The sequence below is a fragment of the Saimiri boliviensis genome, chromosome 10 (genome assembly GCF_048565385.1).
Source record: "Saimiri boliviensis isolate mSaiBol1 chromosome 10, mSaiBol1.pri, whole genome shotgun sequence".
In the NCBI taxonomy this organism is placed as follows: Eukaryota; Metazoa; Chordata; class Mammalia; order Primates; family Cebidae; genus Saimiri; species Saimiri boliviensis.
In genome coordinates this window covers 111,889,123-111,909,053 of record NC_133458.1, presented here as the reverse complement: position 1 = coordinate 111,909,053, position 19,931 = coordinate 111,889,123, and the positions used below count along the sequence as shown (strand labels likewise).

The 19,931-nt window shown below is 43.1% G+C and overlaps 1 protein-coding gene across 5 annotated transcripts in view; it reads right to left on the bottom strand.

Annotated features, from left to right (window-relative positions):
* H2AZ2 (H2A.Z variant histone 2) overlaps positions 1 to 5,907 on the bottom strand; it is a 46,898-nt gene extending 40,991 nt beyond the window's left edge. For 4 of the 5 annotated variants that reach the window (XM_039462050.2, XM_039462049.2, XM_074379739.1 and 1 more), the window contains exons 1-2: positions 5,824 to 5,907; positions 1,574 to 1,651 (exon numbers count right to left, since the gene is read on the bottom strand). In XM_039462050.2, coding sequence (XP_039317984.1) covers positions 1,574 to 1,651; positions 5,824 to 5,826 — 81 coding nt within the window. In that variant the 5' untranslated portion in view covers positions 5,827 to 5,907. The remainder of the gene's footprint in view (positions 1 to 1,573; positions 1,652 to 5,823) is intronic. The other variant, XM_074379737.1, reaches the window with a different exon arrangement.
* Positions 5,908 to 19,931: the final 14,024 nt, after the last annotated feature.

The following is a 19,931-nucleotide window of genomic DNA, read 5'->3' as shown; positions in this document are numbered from 1 at the left end:
TCATCTCTAGTAAAAATATAAAAATTACCAGGCGTGGTGGCACACACCTGTAATCTCAGCTACTCAGGAGGCTGAGGCAGGAAAATCGCTTGAACCTGTGAGGTGGAGGCTGCAGTGAGCCGAGATCAAGCCACTGCACTCCAGCCTGGACAACAAAGCCAGACTCTGTCTCAAAACAAACAAACAATGACAACAACAAAACAAGATAGAAGTGTTTCTTATAGGTAATTCTTTTTTTTTTCCAAGATGGAGTATCCCTCTTGTTGCCAGGCTGGAGTATAGTGGCGTGAACTTGGCTCACTGCAAACTCCACCTCCTGGGTTCAAGCAATTCTCCTGCCTCAGCCTCCTGAGTAGCTGGGATTATAGGCGTGTGCCACCACGCATGGCTAATTTTTGTATTTTTAGTAGAGACAGGGGTTTCATCATGTTGGCTAGGCTATTCTTGAACTCTTGACCTTGTGATCTGGCCCCCCTCGGCCTTCCAAAGTGCTTGCTGGGATTATAGGTGTGAGCCACTGTGCCCGGCGCCACTTATAGGTAATTCTAACTCACCTAGAAAATTTTGACTTGTGGGGTAAAGATACGATAATTCAAATATACGAAGTTTGAAAATATTTAGTGGGGGGGCCGGGCGCGGTGGCTCAAGCCTGTAATCCCAGCACTTTGGGAGGCCGAGGCGGGTGGATCACAAGGTCGAGAGATCGAGACAATCCTGGTCAACATGGTGAAACCCCGTCTCTACTAAAAATACAAAAAATTAGCTGGGCATGGTGGCGTGTGCCTGTAATCCCAGCTACTCAGGAGGCTGAGGCAGGAGAATTGCCTGAACCCAGGAGTCGGAGGTTGCGGTAAGCCGAGATCGCGCCATTGCACTCCAGCCAGGGTAACAAGAGCAAAACTCTGTCTCCAGAAAAAAAAAATATATATATATATTTAGTGGCTTTGAGTATATTACTCAGTTTAAAACTGAGGGTATTAAGGGAAATATTCAGAGGATGAATAGATAGTTCATCACTGAACCCTCAAATTGTATCTCATCCTGACAGTTAATCATTACAAACATCTTCAAAAGAAAAACCACAGCTTACTTCAACATGATACAATTTACAACTTTATGACTTAGGTATTGACCAAGCAATCTCATTATTAAAAGTCTGTAGTTGGTCAGGTGTGGTGGCTCACATCTGTAATCCCAGCACTTTGGGAGGCCAAGGCTGGCAGATCATGAGGTCAAGAGATTGAGATCATCCTGGCCAACATGGTGAAACCCCATCTCTACTAAAAATACAAAAAATTAGCTGGGCATGGTGGCGCGTGCCGGTAATCCCAGCTACTTGGGAGGCTGAGGCAGGAGAATTGCTTGAACCCAGGAGGCGGAGGTTGTGGTGAGCCGAGATCGTGCCATTGCACTCCAGCCTGGGTAACAAGAACGAAATCCCGTCTCAAAAAAAAAAAAAAAAAAAAAAGTCTGTAGTCATACAAGTAGATTTTTGTGACTGATAAAACATTTATAGGTTATAAATTACAACAGTAAAGAAAATAATAATGTAACAACAGCATGGATTCATTACCTGTAGCCCAGCTCTCTGTGAGCGAGAAACTGCCTTAGCCTTGGCCTTCCCACTGTCCTTTCCAGCTTTGCCTCCAGCCTAAATGCAAAATAAATAAATAAATAATAATAATAATAATAATAATAATTTCAATGAAAAGAGTTGAAAATACTACTTCAAAAGAAATTTCTTCTAGTTTTACTTTAGGGAGTTAAAAATATCTAGGTGATCCCCTTCTTCATTTGTAAATATACACGGGATTCTATCACCTTTTATAATTTCTATTAAATAAGTCAAACCTTAAACATTTATTTAAAATAAGAGATTTCTTTTTTTTTTTTTTAGACGAAGTCTAGCTCTGTCGCCCAGGCTGGCATGCACTGGCATGGTCTTGGCTCACTGCAACCTCTGCCTGCCAGGCTCAAGCGATTCTCCTGTCTCAGCTTCCCAAGTAGCTGGGATTACAGGTGTGTGCCACCACACCTGGCTAATTTTTGTATTTTTAGTAGAGACGGGGTTTCACCGTGTTGGCCAAGCTGGTCTTGAACTCCTGACCTCAAGTGATTTTCTGCCTCTGCCTCCCAAAGTGCTGGGATTACAGGCATGAGCCACTGAGCCCAGCCAAAAAATATGAGATTTCTAAAAACGAACATATTTATCAATTTCCAGATTGAAGAATCTTGCAAGTCAGTGTAACTTTTATGCAAACATGAAATATTTCACAATTCTTATAAATGTCAATGTAACATATATTACTTTCACAGAAATATTTAGAACTTGGCTCTCAGAAAAATAAAGCATGTTCCAAGAAAAAAAAAACAACTCAAAAAAGTAAACACAGAATTGTCAAATGGTCTAGCAATTCCACTTCTAGGTATACACTCAAAAATTGAAAGCAAGGATTCAAACAAATACTCGTACACCCATATTTGCAGCAGCATTATTTAGAATGGCCAAAAGGTGGAAACAATCTGAGTGTCCATTGATGGATGAACAAAATGATATACATATAATGGAATAGTAAGTATTCAGCTTTAAAAAGGAAATTCTGACACAAGCTACAATATGAATGAGCCTGGAAGACATTATGCTAAGCAAAATAAGCCAGTTACAAAAAAGACAAATACTGTATAATTCCACTTATGAGGTCCTAAAAGTGGTAAAGCTCATAGTAAGAAAGTAGATTTATGGTTGCCAGGGTAGCTGCCTCAGCCTCCTATGTAGCTGGTGCCCTGCTAGAAACGGGGTGCCCTAGTAGAAATGGGGTTTCAGCATGTTGGCCAGGCTGGTCTTGAACTCCTGACTTCAAGTGACCCATCTGCCTCGATTTCCCAAAGTGCTGGAATTACAGGCTTGGGCCAACGCACCTTGCTGAGTTATTGTTGAATGGGAAGAGTTTCTATTTGGGAAGATGAAAAAGTTCTAGAGACAGATGGCAGTGATGGTTGCATACTATGAATGTACCTAATGCCACTGAACTGTACACTTGAAAAGACAAAACCTATTTCTGTATGAAAAAGGCTACGTATGTGCAAATGTAATGAGCTTTTAATATGGGGCATCATAGGGTATGTGTGTACACATATATTTCTAGAAGGTAACACAATAAATTAGAAATGTTATTTGCCTCTAGGGAGGAAATACTAATGGTCTGACTTAAGAATAAAACTAATTTTCTCTCATGTATTTTGCTTTTACCATTTAAACAGATTATTTCTTTACTGTTAAAGAAATCAGTCTATAAGACTGGCTGTTTGAAGGGCTATACTTTCAAAATAGATGGTAAGCTTTGAAATGGCATATCCCCTTTGTAACTAACCCTTTCCTTAAAACGTTTTTTTCCTTTCTTTTTTTTCCCAAGGAGATGTGCAGAGAATCCTTAAAAAATTTTTAAAGCTAAAAATTAAAACAGTATACTTCCTCTAATTGCATGTCTAAGTGGATTAAGTGCATGTCACCCAAGATAATATGGAAGAAAAACAGTAAAATCTTGGCAGGTATTAGAAACAGGAAAAATTAAAATCTAAGAATTAATTCATATTCACTCTTTGACATTAGGCAATTCAGCAAGAGACTGATTTAAGTGTACCAGAAGAACTCTCAATTTCTACTAGAATGCCTCCTATATTTTAATAATTTTTGACTATGTTGTTATATAAGAAAAAGATACCGTGTAACTTTTGGATTTCTCAGGTCAGCTGCATTAATAAGATAGCATTACTTAATTCTCAAATTAAAAAACCCTTTTGATCTCTATTTGCCCTAACTTATAACACTTAAAAATCTTTCAACTGGCATCTAAAATTAGAATCACTGTCTTCTTATGACTGGATTGGAAAAAATAAGAACTAGTTATTAACGAAAAGCCAACAACTGCAAAACTCCCCAGGTCATGTAGTAACTACTCTGCTTAAGCAATTTTATCCTCACTGTTTCAGATATATCATATTTGCTGTTCTATTTGCTTTTTAAGGAAGTAGATATACAATCAGGTTTTAAAAGCCTCAAAACATTAAATGACTATTTCCAACATTTAGAGACTCCTGATACATTTCTCATACTTAACAAAAAAAAAAAAAAAAACTTTTATCGTATCAAAGTTATCTGAATATAAAATTGTACAATAAATGAATAATTACTTTCTTTCCAACATGCCCTCAAACTGTTTATACAGCCTCCCTACTTTGAACATTCATTTTAATATAACTGGTGATTGAGAAACCAATTAAGATATAAAATTTATTATTCCAAGAATTAACTTCGTATTAACCTGAGTTAAGGCTGTTAGCTAAAAAAAAAAAAAAAATTACACACAGAGAGAGAGAGAGAGAGAGAGGAGAGGAGAGGAGAGGAGGAAAAGGGAGTTCATTTCACTTGGATAAACTTGCAAACTGGAAACTAAGAAACTTTCATATTAGTTTTACTAGACACCCGCTTACTTCCTCTCAGGTTTAAAATCTAACAAGAACGACAACTCAATGTCGCCTGCATTTTTAGCTTATGTTAATGCTTACATATTTTTAGCTACTGGTAAGTGGATATAAAATATATAGCTTATCACTAGAGACTGAAAACATCTTAAAAACTAGAATCATGAAAATCATCTGAGCAAATACCTCAGTTTGTTAAAGTATTATAAAGTACTTCACAGTAACAATGAACTATATATATTACATGTTGGATGAAATTATCCCTAAGGTCTATTCAAGCTCTGAGATTTGGGAATTTTACAATAACCAAACATTTTGTCCTCTCGACTGGCCAATCTGTTTATAGTTAGGTGTTATGTCTAGTAAATATCATAGCTGTCATATTAAGCACAAGACAAATCATCTAATGCTACCTGCAGTATGAGAAATGACAGCCTGGGGTTAACTTTTAAGCAGGCAGCTCCCGTTGAAGTAACCTTTCCACAGAAGACTTAAAGCACGAATACCGGTAAAAATAAGATTCCATAATAAGTCTTAATTTTTACACAATCTTTGATGCAACTCGGAGCTTATCCTTTAGCACTTTCTCCTTTCCCTCAACTTTAAAATGGGGCTGAAGATCTAGTCACTTTCATTTTTCAAAAGCCACACTTCATCCAGATGTGAATTTCAGAATTAAAAGGTGGACACTTTTAAGACGAAAAATCCAGAGCAAGGGCAAAGCAAAGTACTGTTGTATAATAAAAAGCACAAACTGCAAGGGAGGCGGAAGATAAAGGGCGTTCATTTCAAACCTATGCAATCACCTAGAACAAATCGTGTGGTTCTGGTCTATAAAACCATTCTTTGTAGTTCAAAAGACCACAAATACAAGCACCCTTTCGCAGAAACCCTCAAATTGAGTACCAGGGAGATTACGTAACCAAACATCGCCGAAGACTCCTAACTTGTACAGCGGCAGCCTGTTTGACCTCATTCGTACAGAGGAGCGATCACATTAAGATCCAGCACTTGTTTCTACATTTTTCAAGCCGGATTCTGGCGGCATCCTCCTCTCGGACTGGCGGTGCAGCGTCACCAGCGTCGGGACAGACCTGTCCGGCTCGGGACACACTTCGCGCTCTATCCGGCCAGGCCCAGCTCTCACCCGGGGACCCGTGTGGGGCTCCGCAGCCCGGCATGGCGCCCCCCGGCGGGCGGCGAGGGGCTCGGCCGGACGCAGCCCCAACGCCCGCAAACTCCCGACTCCACAGGTAGCGGCGCCGATGCCGGGGCCTCCGCGCTCTGCTCTCCCGGCCCTGCCTCATGCCCCGCGCCTCCGGCCCACCCAGCCGCTCTTACCATGGTCTCGGCGCCGACTCTGCCTCCGCTCGGCCGCGCGCCCTTCCGCTGCCGACCCGCGCCGCCGCCGCCGCTCTTGCAGCACCGACCACCGCCGCCGGAGCCGGACAATACCCCGTGCCCGCCTCGCGCCGCCGCGGCCAATACTCGCTCGCTTTGCTACTTCGAACCCCGGCGGCTGTCCAATCGCGCGCCTCCTTCTAGTCAGACCCCGCCCCTCCGGCACCGCCTTCCTAACGGCTGTTTGTTTTTGCGCACGGCACGCGGAGGCGGGGCCTCCAGTCCCAAAACTGACGCGCCCTCCGCTTTTCTCCCGGCCCCCAAGCCTGACGAACAGACAAGCAAACCAATGAGATCGGAGGCCTGGCACACGAAAGCCAATGAAAATATCGCCCGCGAGCAGAGAGGCGGGTCACTGGGAAGGACAGCAAAATTAGCTAATGAGGTGAAGCCATGGCAGGCGGCTGTGGCTTTCCCGCCCATTGGCGGCGTTGATTTTCCCGCTTCTTGAGACTTGTTTGGGGAGGAGAAGACTGTTAGTCTTGTTTCTCCTAGTGGGTTTTCACAGACTGCGAGGATTTATTCGCCTTAGGACGTGTGAATCAGAAGGGCGCTGGGTTTCAAGGTTAGGCAGCCCTCTAGCTCAGCCATTATGCCGGCGAACTGCCTCCCCTGACGTCCTCTCAGCTCGGACCCTGGCAAGGTTCCGCACGTCCTTGTCGCTCTGAAAAGAAGCCGCCAGCTCCTCGGCAGGCTGAGACGGGAGAATCGCTTGAACCCGGAAGGCGGAGGTTGCAAGGAGCTGAGATCGCGCCACTGCACTCCAGCTGGGCGACACAGGGAGACTCCGTCTCAAAAAAAAAAAAAAAAGACAAAAAACCTTAAGCTATCAAATGGCTACATATTGTTCTTTGTATTACAAATTCTTTTTTTTGAGACGGAGTCCTGGGACTGCAGGCAAGTGCTCCCACGCCCAGCTGATTTTTATATTTTTAATAGAGACCGGGTTTCCCCATGTTGGCCAGTCTGGTCTCGAACTCCTGACCTCAGGTGATCCGCCCGCCTTGGCCTCCCAAAGTGCTGGGATTACAGGCATGAACCACTGCGCCTGGCGTGTATTACAAATTTTAAGAACACGAAGATAATGGGGCCGGCGTGGTGGCGCGGACCTGAAGCAAGACTGAGACAGGAGGATCTCTTGAGCTCAGGAGGTCGAGGCTGCAGTAAGCCGTGATCGCACCACTGCACTCCAGCTTGGGGAACAGAGTATAACCTGTCTAAAAAGTAAAAATAAAAAAAAGAAGTTAATAGATGAAGCCGATAGTCAGGAATGAAATGACTTTAAACCATCGGGTATGCATGGGATTGGGTATGTGGGGTGGGGGGGCCGGGGGGTCCATAACCCAAGTCCCGTACTCATGTCCCTTTAGGCCGAATACATTTTGCAGACCTCTCAGAGCCCAGACTGTTGTGAGCGGTTTTTCTTAGCCTCTTCGGTGCGCTTATTTTGCTTACTCATGAGGTTAAAATTCGGGGGCGTAACTCCTAGCTAGAAAGGAGGAAAAGCTCTAACGTGGAATCGCCTTCCCCCAGCTGTCGTAAAAATTAAAGAATGTGTGTGAGCACACAGGCTCTGCAGCGATCGTTTTTCTTCCACGGTGTTTCCACAATTTATTTATTTGTGTATTTATTTATTCACTTTTTGAGATGAAGTCTCGCTCTGTTACCTAGGCTGGATGGAGGGCAGTGGCGCGATTTTGGCTCACTGCAATCTCTGCCTCCCTGGTTCAAGCGATTCTCCTGCATCGGCCTCCCAAGTAGCTGGGACTATAGGCGCGGACCACTGTGCCCAGCTAATTTTTGTATTTTTAGTAGAGACGGGGTTTCACCGTGTTGGCCAGGATGGTCTCCATGTCTTAACCTCGTGATCCACGCGCCTCAGCCTCCCAAAGTGCTGTGATTACAGGCCTGAGCCACCGCGCCCGGCCGGGAAGTGAGTCTTTAAAAAAAGGTAATTTAGGCTGGGCACCGTGGCTCACGCCTGTAATCACAGCACTTTGGGAGGCCAAGGCGGGTGGATTGCCTGAGATCAGGAGTTTGAGACCATCCTGGCTAACATGGTGAAACCCCCCGTCTCTACTAAAAATACAAAAATAAGTTGGACATGGTGGCACACACATGTAGTCCCAACTACTCTGGAGGCAGGAGAATCATTTGAATCCAGGTGGCAGAGGCTGCAGTGAGCCAAGATAGCACTGCTGTACTCTAGCCTGGGGGACAGAAGGAGACTCCGTCTCAAAAAAAAAAAAAAAAAAGGTAATTTAAATTCAAGCAGAGAAGAAGAGTATGAGAGTGAGGTATGTGCCCAGATAATAGAAGCTTCAAAACTAGGTAGAAGAGTTTGGAGTTACTTCAGTAAGCAATAGCCATTGTTAATTCCTGCTCCTCTGTGTTTCTGGCCTCAGTGGATGGCATTGCCAGTCTATTAAGGCATAAGCCTGTGGTCATTCCTTTAACAAATCACTGAGTGCCTACTGTTTGCAGGCACTGTGCTAGGTACTGAGGATTTAGTGATTAGCAATATAGATAGACATTGTCCTTGGCCTCCTGGTCCTCTGCAGCAGGAGTCAGGTGTTAAAGAAATAAACATACAAATACCATATGTGAATTATAATAAGTGCAAGTGTGCTGAAGAAAAAGAACAGGGTGCTTTAAGAGAGAAACGGAATGTAGTTTAGATGGCATGGGCAGTGTTCCACAACAAAGAAAGTATGCATAAAGTCTTCTGAAGTGAGAAAGACTTGTCCCTTTGCTAGGTGTGGTGGATCATGCCTGTAATCCTAGCACTTTGGGACGCTGAGGATCACCTGAGGTCAGGAGTTTGAGACCAGCCTGGTCAACATGATGAAACCCTGTCTCTACTAAAAATACAAAATTAGCTGGGCATGGTGGTGCATGCCTGTAATTCCCAGCTACTCGGAAGCTGACACAGGAGAATTGCCTGACCCTGGGAGAGCCCGAGAGGCAGAGGCTGCAGTGAGCTGAGATCATGCCATGGCACTTCAGCCTGGGTGACACATCGAGACTCCATCTCAAAAAAAAAAAAAAAAAAAGATTTGCCCCTGTGAAGGGACTGAAAGAAGTGTTCAATAATGTATGAGAAACTACCTAGCACATAATAAATATCCAATAAATGTTAACTTCCTTCTTTAACAGGAAAATCATTTTCTTATCTCTCTATACCCCTCAGCCTTCATGTCACTGATTCAGATTTTGATGAATGTGGAATTAGGTTGAAGAAAAATGGTTCTCATCATAGACAATAGTAATCCTTTTACTGATTTATATATTTTGTTTAGTGAGGAGAGAAGTATATTGAGGCATACAGATCGAAGAAAATAGATGCAAAGTCAAACTACTAACAGTTTTATAAAGCAAGTGTGGTAGTAAAGTCTAGTTTCTAGTGAACTAAGGTTATAAAAAAGGCAAAGGTGATGGCTGGGCATGGTGGCTCACGCCTGTAATCCAAGCACTTTGGAGGCCAAGGCGAGCGGATTACCTGAGGTCAGGAGTTAAAGACCAACCTGACCAACATGGTGAAAATTCATCTTAAAAAATAATAATTAAAAAGAAAAGAAAAAAAAAGGCAAAGGTGAGCTCATGAACACCAGTCTAACCAGGGAATTTTGTGTATTACCATCTATAAATGATAAACTATAAACATTGACAAATTATTCAACTTTGAACTGGACATGGTGGCTCATGCCTGTAATCCTAAAGCTTTGGGAGGCCAAGCTGTGAGCCACCAGAGCAGGAGTTTGAGAAGAGCCTGGGCAACATGGTAAGACTCTGCTTCTACAAAAATTAAATGAAAAAGTTAGCTGAGTGTGTGGTGCATGGCTGTGGTCCAAGCTACTTGAGAGGCTGAGGTGGGCAGAGAACTTGAGCCCATGAGTTCAAGGCTGCAGTATGCTATGATTGTGTCACTGCTCACCAAACAGGAAACAGAACCAGACCATATCTCTTAAAAAAAATTATTCAATATTGCTGGATTTAACCTAGTTATATATAGTATAACTGTTCTCAAAGTGTGATCCTTAGATCATCAGCATCAGCATCATTTAGAACTTGTTAGAAATGCATTCTTTTCCCCACCTCAGACCTGCGGAATCAGACAGGGTGGGACCCCCAAGTGCATACTGAAATTTAAGAAACACTGGTATAGTATATGCTGTGGTGCACAGTCCAGAGTCCACATATTCCTTATAAAACTGGAGCACTTGGTCAGGTGTGGTAGCTCACACCTGTAATCCCAGAACTTTGGGAGGCTGAGGTGGGCAGATCACCTGAGGTAAGGTGTTCCAGACCAGCCTGGTCAACATGGTAAAACCCTGTCTCTACTAAAATAAAAATTAGCCAGGTGTGGTGGTGTGGGCTTGTAGTCCCAGCTACTTGGGGAAGTTGAGGCAGGACAATTGCTTGAAGTCAGGAGGTGGAGTTTGCAGTGAGCCCAGATGGTGCCACTTTAGTCCAGCCTGGGCGACAGAGCGAGACTGTCTTAAAACACACACACACACACACACACACACACACACACACACACACACACACACACACACAAAGCTGGAGCACTTAATTCATTTAGCTCCTGGAAGTGTTGACTGATCATTACTCAGGGATCTCTACTTAGCAAAAGGAAGCTGTATTGCCCAAGTTTACTCTCCTTTTCAGGGGGCCTACCTCCAATGACTGGTGGATGTAGGATATAGTGCCTAGCCCTTTTGCCTTAATTTGAGACCATTTTGAAAGGCCATTCCAGCTTCAGAATTTCTTGTGTGATTACTATGGACTTCATCTAACTGCATTGAAATTCAACTTCTGCTTAATCTTGCTTCCTCCATTTTCTCGTAGTGATATCCCCAAAAGCATTCCATACTAGTACCTGTTAAAAGCAAATCCTATTTGTTTCCTGGGAAACCTGAACTAAGACAATGACTTTTATCTGCAAAAATGTAATCAATTTTTGAGCTCCCAAGATATTCACATGTACAAAATTCCAAAAGGTACAAAAGGTACACAGTGAAAAGACTCCTCTGAGTGCAGTGGTTCATTCATATAATCCCAGCACTTTGGGAGGTTAAGGCTGGAGGATCGCTTGAGCCCAGGAGTTCGAGACCAGCCTGAGTGACAGACCCACATCTCCACGAAAAATAAGAAAAATAAGCCGGTCATGGGGCATGTGCATGTAGTCCAAGCTACTCAGTAGGCTGAGGCAGGAGGATCACTTGAGCCTGGGAGTTTAAGGATGCAATAAGCTGTGATTGTGCCACTGCATTCCAGCCTGAGTGAGAGCAAGACTCACACACAAAAAAACTCCTCCCATCCTTGCCCTTAGCCATCAGTTTCACCTCTGCAGAGGCACCCAGTGTTGCTGATATAGTGAAGTGTGTTAGCATTTAGAGAATTAAGCCTTAAAGATTACTATAAATCAATTGCAGTTTTTTTCTAATCCCTGTGTTCACTTTTAAATTCCATTTTAATGCTGCAGTGCTCTTCAACATATCATAGTCTTTAAAAGACAGAAAATTTTTTTTCCTACTCTTGTAAAGGATAGCCAAATTCTCCTTTTTTTTTTTTGAGACGGAGTTTCGCTCTTGTTACCCAGGCTGGAGTGCAATGGCGCGATCTCGGCTCACCGCAACCTCCGCCTCCTGGGTTCAGGCAATTCTCCTGCCTCAGCCTCCTGAGTAGCTGGGATTACAGGCACGTGCCACCATGCCCAGCTAATTTTTTGTATTTTTAGTAGAGACAGGGTTTCACCATGTTGACCAGGATGGTCTTGATCTCTCGACCTCGTGATCCACCCGCCTCGGCCTCCCAAAGTGCTGGGATTACAGGCTTGAGCCACCGCGCCCGGCCAATCAAATTCTCCTTTTTAAAGTATAGCCATGCATTGCTTACTGATGGGAATACCTTCTGAGAAATGCGTCATTAAGAAATTTCATCATTGTGCCCACATAATAGAGTGTACTTACACAAACTTAGATTGTACATATAGCCTACCAGACACCTGACTATCTGGCATAGCCTGTTACTCCTAAGCATGTTACTAGTGCTGAATACTACTGTAACATAATGGTAAATATTTGTATACCTAAACATAGAAAAGAAACAGTAAAAATACAGTATAAAAGATATAAGGCTGCATGTGGTGGCTCACACCTGTAATCCCAGCACTTTGGGAGGCTGAGGTGGGTAGATCACCTGAGGTCAGGAGTTCGAGACCAGCCTGGCCAACATGGTGAAACCCCGTTTCTACTAAAAATACAAACATTATTTGGGCGTGGTGGCACACCTATAATCCTAGCTACTGGCGAGGCTGAGGCAGGAGAATTGCTTGAACCCAGGAGGTAGAGGTTGCTGTGAGTCGAGATCGTGCCATTGCACTCCAGCCTGGGCAACAAGAGGGAAACTCTGTCTCAAAAAAAAAAAAAAAAAAAAAAAAAAAAAAATAGTACACCTGAATAGGGCACTTACTATAAATAGAGCTTGCAGGACTGGAAGTTGCTTTGAATGATTCAGTGAGTGGGTGGTGAGTGAATGTGAAGGCCTAGGACTTTATACTGTACACTACTGGAGACTATGAACACTGTACATAGGCTCCACTAAATTTAATTAAAATATTTTTCTGGCTGGGTGTGGTGGCTCACACCTGTAATCCCAGCACTTTGGGAGGCCTGAGCTCAGGAGTTCGAGAACTACCTGATGGACATGGAGAAACCCCATCTCTAAAAAAATTTTTTTTTTCTTCAGTAGTAAGTTAAGCTTAGTTTACTGTAACTTTTTAACTTTATAAATCTTTACATTAAAAAAATTTTTGACATTTTGTAAAACACTTAGCTTAAAACAAATACCTTGTATGGCTATACAAAAATGTTTCTTTCTTCATATCCATATTCTGTAAGCTTTTTGCTATTTATTTTATTGAGCACGGTTTTACTCTGCCACCCAGGCTGTAGTGCAATGGTGCGATCTCAGCTCACTGCAACCTTTGCCTCCTGGGCTCAAGTGGTTCTCCCACCTCAGCCTCCTGTGTAGCTGGGACTATGGGCACATATTACCAGGCCCGACAAATTTTTGTATTTTTTGTAGAGACAGGGTTTCCCCATATTGTCCAGGCTGGTCTCCAACTCCTGGACTTAAAGTAATCCTCCTGCCTCAACCTCCAGAGTGTTGGAATTACAGACCCATGAACCATGGCGACTAGACTATTTTTAATTTTGAAAAATTGTTTTTTCACTTTTTAAAACTTTATGTTAAAAATGAAGAAACGAACACATTTATTATCTTTGGTCTATACAGGGTGAGGGTCATCAATATCACTGTCTTCCACCTCCACATCTTGTCACTCTGGAATGTCTTCAAGGGCATTAACATATATGGAGCTGTCATATCCTGTGATAACAATGCCTTTTTGTGGATACATCCCAGAGGACCTGCCTGAGATTGTTTTACAGTTCTTTTTTTTTTTTAATGAGTAGAAGGAGTACACTCTAATGATAAAGAGCCAGGCACGGTGGCTCATGCCTGTAATCCCAGCACTTTGGGAGGCCAAGGTGGGTGGATCACTTGAGGTCAGGAGCTGGATTTCAGCCGGACCAACATGGTGAAACCTTGCTTCTACTAAAAATACAAAAATTAGCTGAGTATGGTGGCAGACACTGGTAATCCCAGCTACTTGGGAGGCTGAGACAGGAGAATTGCTTGAACCTGGGGTGGAGGTTGCAGTGAGCCAAGATTGAGCCATTGCACTCCAGGCTGGGTGACAGAGTGAGACTCCATCTCTAAATAAATAAATAAATAAAATAATGATAAAAAGTACCAGTAACGGCCAGGTACGTTGGCTCATGCCTGTAATCCCAGCACTTTGGAAGGCCAAGGTCGGCAAATCACCTGAGGCCAGGAGTTCGAGACCAGCCTGGCCAGCATGGTGAAACCTTATCTCTACTAAAAATACAAATATTAGCCAGGCCTGGTGGTGCATGCTTGTAATCCCAGCTACCGAGGAGGCTGAGGCAGGAGAATCTCTCGAACCTGGGAGGCAGAGGTTGCAATGAGCCAAGATCATGCCACTGCACTCCAGCCTGGGTGACAGAGCAAGAATCCATCTCAAAAAAAAAAAAAAAAAAAAAGTAACATAGTTTTTTTATTATCATTAGCAATTATATATTGTACTTAATTGCATGTGCTATACTTTTATACAACTGGCAGCCAGTAGGTTTGCTTACATCAGCATCACCAGAAACACATGGGTAATGTCTGGAACTAAGAGGTTACGATGGGCCGGGCGCAGTAGCTCAAGCCTGTAATCCCAGCCGAGGATTGGGAGGCCGAGGCAGGTGGATCACAAGGTCAAGAGATCGAGACCATCCTGGTCAACATGGTGAAACCCCGTCTCTACTAAAAATACAAAAAATCAGCTGGGCATGGTGGCGTGTGCCTGTAATCCCAGCTACTCAGGAGGCTGAGGCAGGAGAATTGCCTGAACCCAGGAGGCGGAGGTTGCGGTGAGTAGAGATCGCGCCATTGCACTCCAGCCTGGGTAACAAGAGTGAAACTCCGTCTCAAAAAAAAAAAAAAAAAAAAAAAAAAGAGGTTATGATGGCTTGAATGGTTATAACGTCACTAGGCAATAGGAATTTTTCAATTTCATTGTAATCTTATGAGGCCACAAATAAATGCCCTATGTGGCACATGACTGTATCATTATTGTTAATTATTATTTTGTAAACATTACTGGAAAGGTTTAGGGCAGATTGCAGTGGCAAGGCAGCTATTCACATGAGCCAGAACCTGCCCATTTCTAAATAAGATCAATCAGGATGCACCATCCTTCCAGACTCAGCTATGATATCTGGGACTCTGCAAAACTCACTTCTGCTTTTTCTTTGCTTCCCTGCTAGGCTTTGCCAATAGGGGGAACTAGAGGGAAATGGCAAGATTGTAGGCACCCTCCCGTCAGCTGTTTCTCTGAGCATCACTTATGCAGGACTTCACTCTAGCAGGAGCAGTTCGTTAGGTTGCAGCAGCTGACTCAGTTTTTCCACTACTTGAAAAACCAGCCTAAAGGTCTCCAATCCCCTCACCAGCACCAGCCGGCTCCTTCCTTAGAGCTTTGAGTTACAGCTCTAAAATCCCTCACCAGCACCAGCCGGCTCCTTCCTTAGAGCTTTGAGTTACAGCTCTAGAGGACCTTTTCTCTAGATTTCTAAGATTTTTGCTTTGATTTTTTTTCAAGGTAGCTGCTACCTCCATGACACCTTAGAGTTCTCTTTACTCTTTAGTAGTTAACTCTCTCTCTCTCTATCTATACACAAAAGATATATATGTATGTATATATACATATATACGTATATGTGTACACACACACACACACACACACATATATATATATATATATATATATATATATATATAATTTTTTTTTCGAGATGGAGTTTTGCCCTGTCGCCCAGGCTGGAGTGCAGTGGTACAATCTTAGCTCACTGTAACCTCCACCTCCCAGATTCAAACGATTCTCCTGCCTCAGCCTCCCGAGTAGCTGGGATTACAGGTGTCTACCACCAAGCCCAGCTAATTTTTATATTTTTAGTAGAGACAAGGTTTTACCATGTTGGCCAGGCTGGGCTCAAACTCCTGATCTTGTGAGTCACCTGCCTCAGTTTCCCAAAGTGCTAGGATTCCAGGTGTGAGCCACTGCATCCACCCTAGTAGTTAACAATATTACACCCAGTTAATAATATTTTATATGGCTTACGTTTGTAATCCCAGCACTTTGGGAGCTGAGACAGGTGGATCATGAGGTCAGGAGTTCAACGCCAGCCTGGCCAACATAGTGAAACCCCATCTCTACTAAAAATACAAAAATTAGCTGGGCATGGTGGCATGTGCCTATAATCCCAGCTACTTGGGAGGTGGAGGCAGGAGAATTGCTTGAACTGGGACCTGGGAGGTGGAGGTTGCAGTGAGCCGAGATCGCGCCACTGCACTCTAGCCTGGGCTACAGAGCGAGACTCTGTCTCAAAAGTAAAATAAAATAAAATTTTATGTTGTCTCTGTTCAAATAAGTGGTGGGCCAGGGAAGATGGCTCATGCATGTAATTCCAGCACTTAAGGAGGTGGAGGTGGTGGTGGGAGGATCCCTTGAGCCCACGATTTTGAGACCAGCCTGATCAATAGAATGAGACCTGGTATTAAAACAAAAACAGTTGTATTTTCTGGAACCTGAATGAACATTGACAGAGCATATGATTATTTTTTGGTTTTTGTTTTTAAACTTTCTCTTATCAAAAATTTGAAGCTTATATGAAAGTAGAGCAAATAGTTCAATGAACCTGGCACACGCATCGCACAGCCACAATCATCGTCTCTTGGCTGCTTTTACTTTATTTTATATTCTCATTCACATTTGCCCCACCTTCAACTGGGTATGTTGAAATAAGTTCAATGTAAATTGGCAACAAATGTTTTTACAAGAAAATTGTTTCTTTAAAAAAATCCTTGGGTCACTTGAATTTGTACAATGTGCATGCATTACCTATTTTATCCACTAGCAGTGCACAAATGGAAATGAAAGTTTTTTTTTTTTTCTCTTGCAGATATGTAACTTGCATGTGGTCTTTTTTCCTTTTCTTTTTTGAGCCAGAGTCTCTCTCTGTCGCCCAAGCTGGAGTGCAGTGGCAGATCTTGGCTCATTGCAACCTCCGTCTCCCGCATTCAAGCGATTCTCCTGCCTCAGCCTCCCAATTAACTGGAACTACAGGTGCCTGCCACCAAGCACAGCTACTTTTTTTGTATTTTTAGTAGAGATGGGATTTTGCCATGTTGGCCAGGCTGGTCTCAAACTCCTGATCTCAAGTGATCCGCTTGCCTCAGCCTCCCACAGTGCTGGGATTATAGGTGTGAGGCACTGTACCCGGCCTGTTTCATCAAATTTAGATGCTATAAAATAGTAAAGCCTCTCAATTTCACTCCATTCCAGTACAGAACATTGTGTGTGTGTGTGTGTGTGTGTGTGTGTGTGTGTGTGTTTCCTCTCTATTTATTTATTTATGTATGAGGGCTGGGACTGGCGCTACCTTTCTAGAAGGCCCTGGCTAGCCTGTCCCCCTTTTCTTTTTTCTTTTTTTCTTTTTTTTTCTTTTAGACAGTCTTACTCTGTTGCCCAGGCTGGAGTGCAGTGGCTGCCTCTCAGCTCACTGCCACCTCTGCCTCTCAGGTTCAAGCGATTCTCCTGCCTCAGCCTCCAGAGTAGCTGGGATTACATCCAGCTGATTTTTGTACTTTTAGGAGAGACGGGGTTTCACCATGTTGGCCAAACTGGTCTCAAACTCCTGACCTCAGGTGATCTGCCAGCCTCAGCCTCCCAAAGTGCTGGGATTACAGGCATGAGTCACAATGACTGGCCAGAATATTCACTTATCCAGTTAAAAATAGAAGTTCAGCACTTTGGGAGGCTGAGGTGGGAGGACTGCTTGAACCCAAGAGTTCAAGACCAGCCTGGGTGATATAGTGAAACCCCATCTCTACCATATATACAAAAGGTTAGCTGGATATGGTGGTGCCCGCCTGTAGTCCCAGCAATCCTGGAGGCTGAGGTGGGAGAATCACGTGAGCCTGGGAGGTCAAGGCTGCAGTGAGCTGAGATCATGCCACTGCACCCTTACCTGGTGACAGAGTGAGACTTGTCTTAAAAAAAAAAAAAAAAAAAGTTTTATTACAAGATTTTTTTCATAAGCCAAGGTATTTCAGGGTGATTTATCATTATTTAATTTTTTCAGTCTTTCCCTGCCTTTTGTAAGGATCAAGTCTAATATTTTCCTGTTTGCAAGTATTGCTCTCAACATTTTGCACCTCAATAAGGACTTCATAAACTGAAGTTTCTTTTGTTTCTTTTTTTGAGATGGAGTCTCACTCTGTTGCCCAGGCTGGAGTGCAGTGGCACAGTCTCAGTTCACTGCAACCTCTGTCTCCTGGGTTCAAGCCATTCTCCTGCCTCAGCCTCCCAAGTAGCTGGGATGACAGGCTCCTGTGACTGTGGCAGGCTAATTTTTTAAATTTTTAGTAGAGACGGGATTTCACTAATTTCACTATGTTGGCCAGGCTGGTCTTGAGCGCCTGACCTCAAGTGATCCGCCCCACTTGGCCTCCTGAAGTGCTGGGATTATAAATCTGAGCCATTACACCCAGCCTGAAGTTAGTTTCTTTCTTTCTTTCTTTCTCTTTCTTTCTTTTCTTTCTTTTCTTTCTTTCTTTCTTTCTTTCTTTCTTTCTTTCTTTCTTTCTTTCTTTCTTTCTTTCTTTCTTTTTCTTTCTTTTTCTTTTCTTTCTTTCTTTCTTCCTTTTCTTTCTTTCTTCCTTTTCCTTCCCTCCTTCCTTCCTTCCCTCCTTCCTTCCTTCCTTCCTTCCTTCCCTCCGTCCCTCCCTCCTTCCTCTCTCTCTCTCTCTTTCTTTTGTCAAAATCTTGCTCTGTTGCCCAGGCTGGAGTGCAATGGCGTGATCTCAGTTCACTGCAACCTCTGCCTCCTGAGTTCAAGCAATTCTCCTGCCTCAGCCTCCCTACTAGCTGGGATTAAAGGTGCCTGCCACTGTACCCAGCTAATTTTTGTATTTTTAGTAGAGACAGGGTTTCACCATGTTGGTCAGGCTGGTCTGGAACTCCTAACCTCAGGTGATCTACCTCCCAAAGTGCTGTGATTACAGGTGTGAGCTACCATGACCAGCCTAATTTTTATTTTTTAAATTTGTACTACAATGCTATAGCTCCACCCAGCTTTATATTAACACAGAAACAATTTAATCTTAATTGTTGAACTTAAATTTTTTTTTTTTTAAGTTCCCCAGCACACGTGCAGGATGTGCAGGTTTGTTACATAGGCAAATATGTGCCATGGTGGTTTGCTGCACAGATCAACCTATCACCTAAGTATTAAGCCCAGCATGCATGAGCCCATTTTCCTAATGTTTTCCATCTCCCCACTCTTCCCCGACAGGCCACAGAATTGTTGAACTTTTAACCTAATTTCATAGTAACATTAAAATATCAGATTGTTTTACTTCAACATTGATGAAAAGAATTGAGTGAAAATTTTGAACCTTACCAGAATAAATGAAGTCATTTTAAAAATTTGAATCTGAAGATGTTACTGATAAAATCAGCATCACATAACTGGAAGTTCTATATATTAAAATATATCTACTCTAGTCTACATATTAACAGCTATGGGTTCACTTTTTGCATGGGCATAAGAAAACTCTGAATTGAGGATGAGAAGATGAGTGAAATTAATTAAAAACAGTCAATTTATTTAAGTGAAAAGTCTTCCTTCACAGAGTAATTTGTAAGTACACCTTCTGTATTAATTGTATTAATTAAATCATTGTCTCTGGGTAATTTTTTTTTTTTTTTAAACAGAGTCTTGCTCCATCACCCAGGCTGAAGTGCAGTGGCATGATCTTGGCTCACTACAACCTCTGCCTCTTGGGTTCAAATGATTTTCCTGCCTCAGCCTCCCAAATAGCTGGGATGACAGGCAATTACCACCACACCCAGGTAATTTTTCTATTTTTAGTAGAGATGGGATTTCACCATGTTGGCCAGGCTAGTCTCAAACTCCTGACCTCAAATGAACCACCTGCCTCAGACTCTCGAAGTGCTGGGATTACTGGCATGAGCCACCATGCCCAGACTCTGGGTAACGTTTATTTAAGATAATTGCTAAGTTTTGAAATAGATACAGATACCGCTACAGAAAATTCATGTCTACTGGTTTTCCTGTGGTTATTTATTTTTGAGACAGGGTCTCACTCTGTCACCCAGGCTGGAGTGCAGTGGCGCGATCTCAGCTCACTGCAGCCTCTGCCTCCCGGGTTCAAGTGATTCTCCTGCCTCAGCCTCCTGAGCAGCTGGAATTATAGGCATGCGCCACCATGCCCAGCTAATTTTGTGTTTTTAGTACAGATGGCGTTTCACCATGTTGGCCAGGCTGGTCTCAAACTCCTGACCTTAAGTGATCTGCCCACCTCGGCCTCCCAAAGTGCTGGGATTA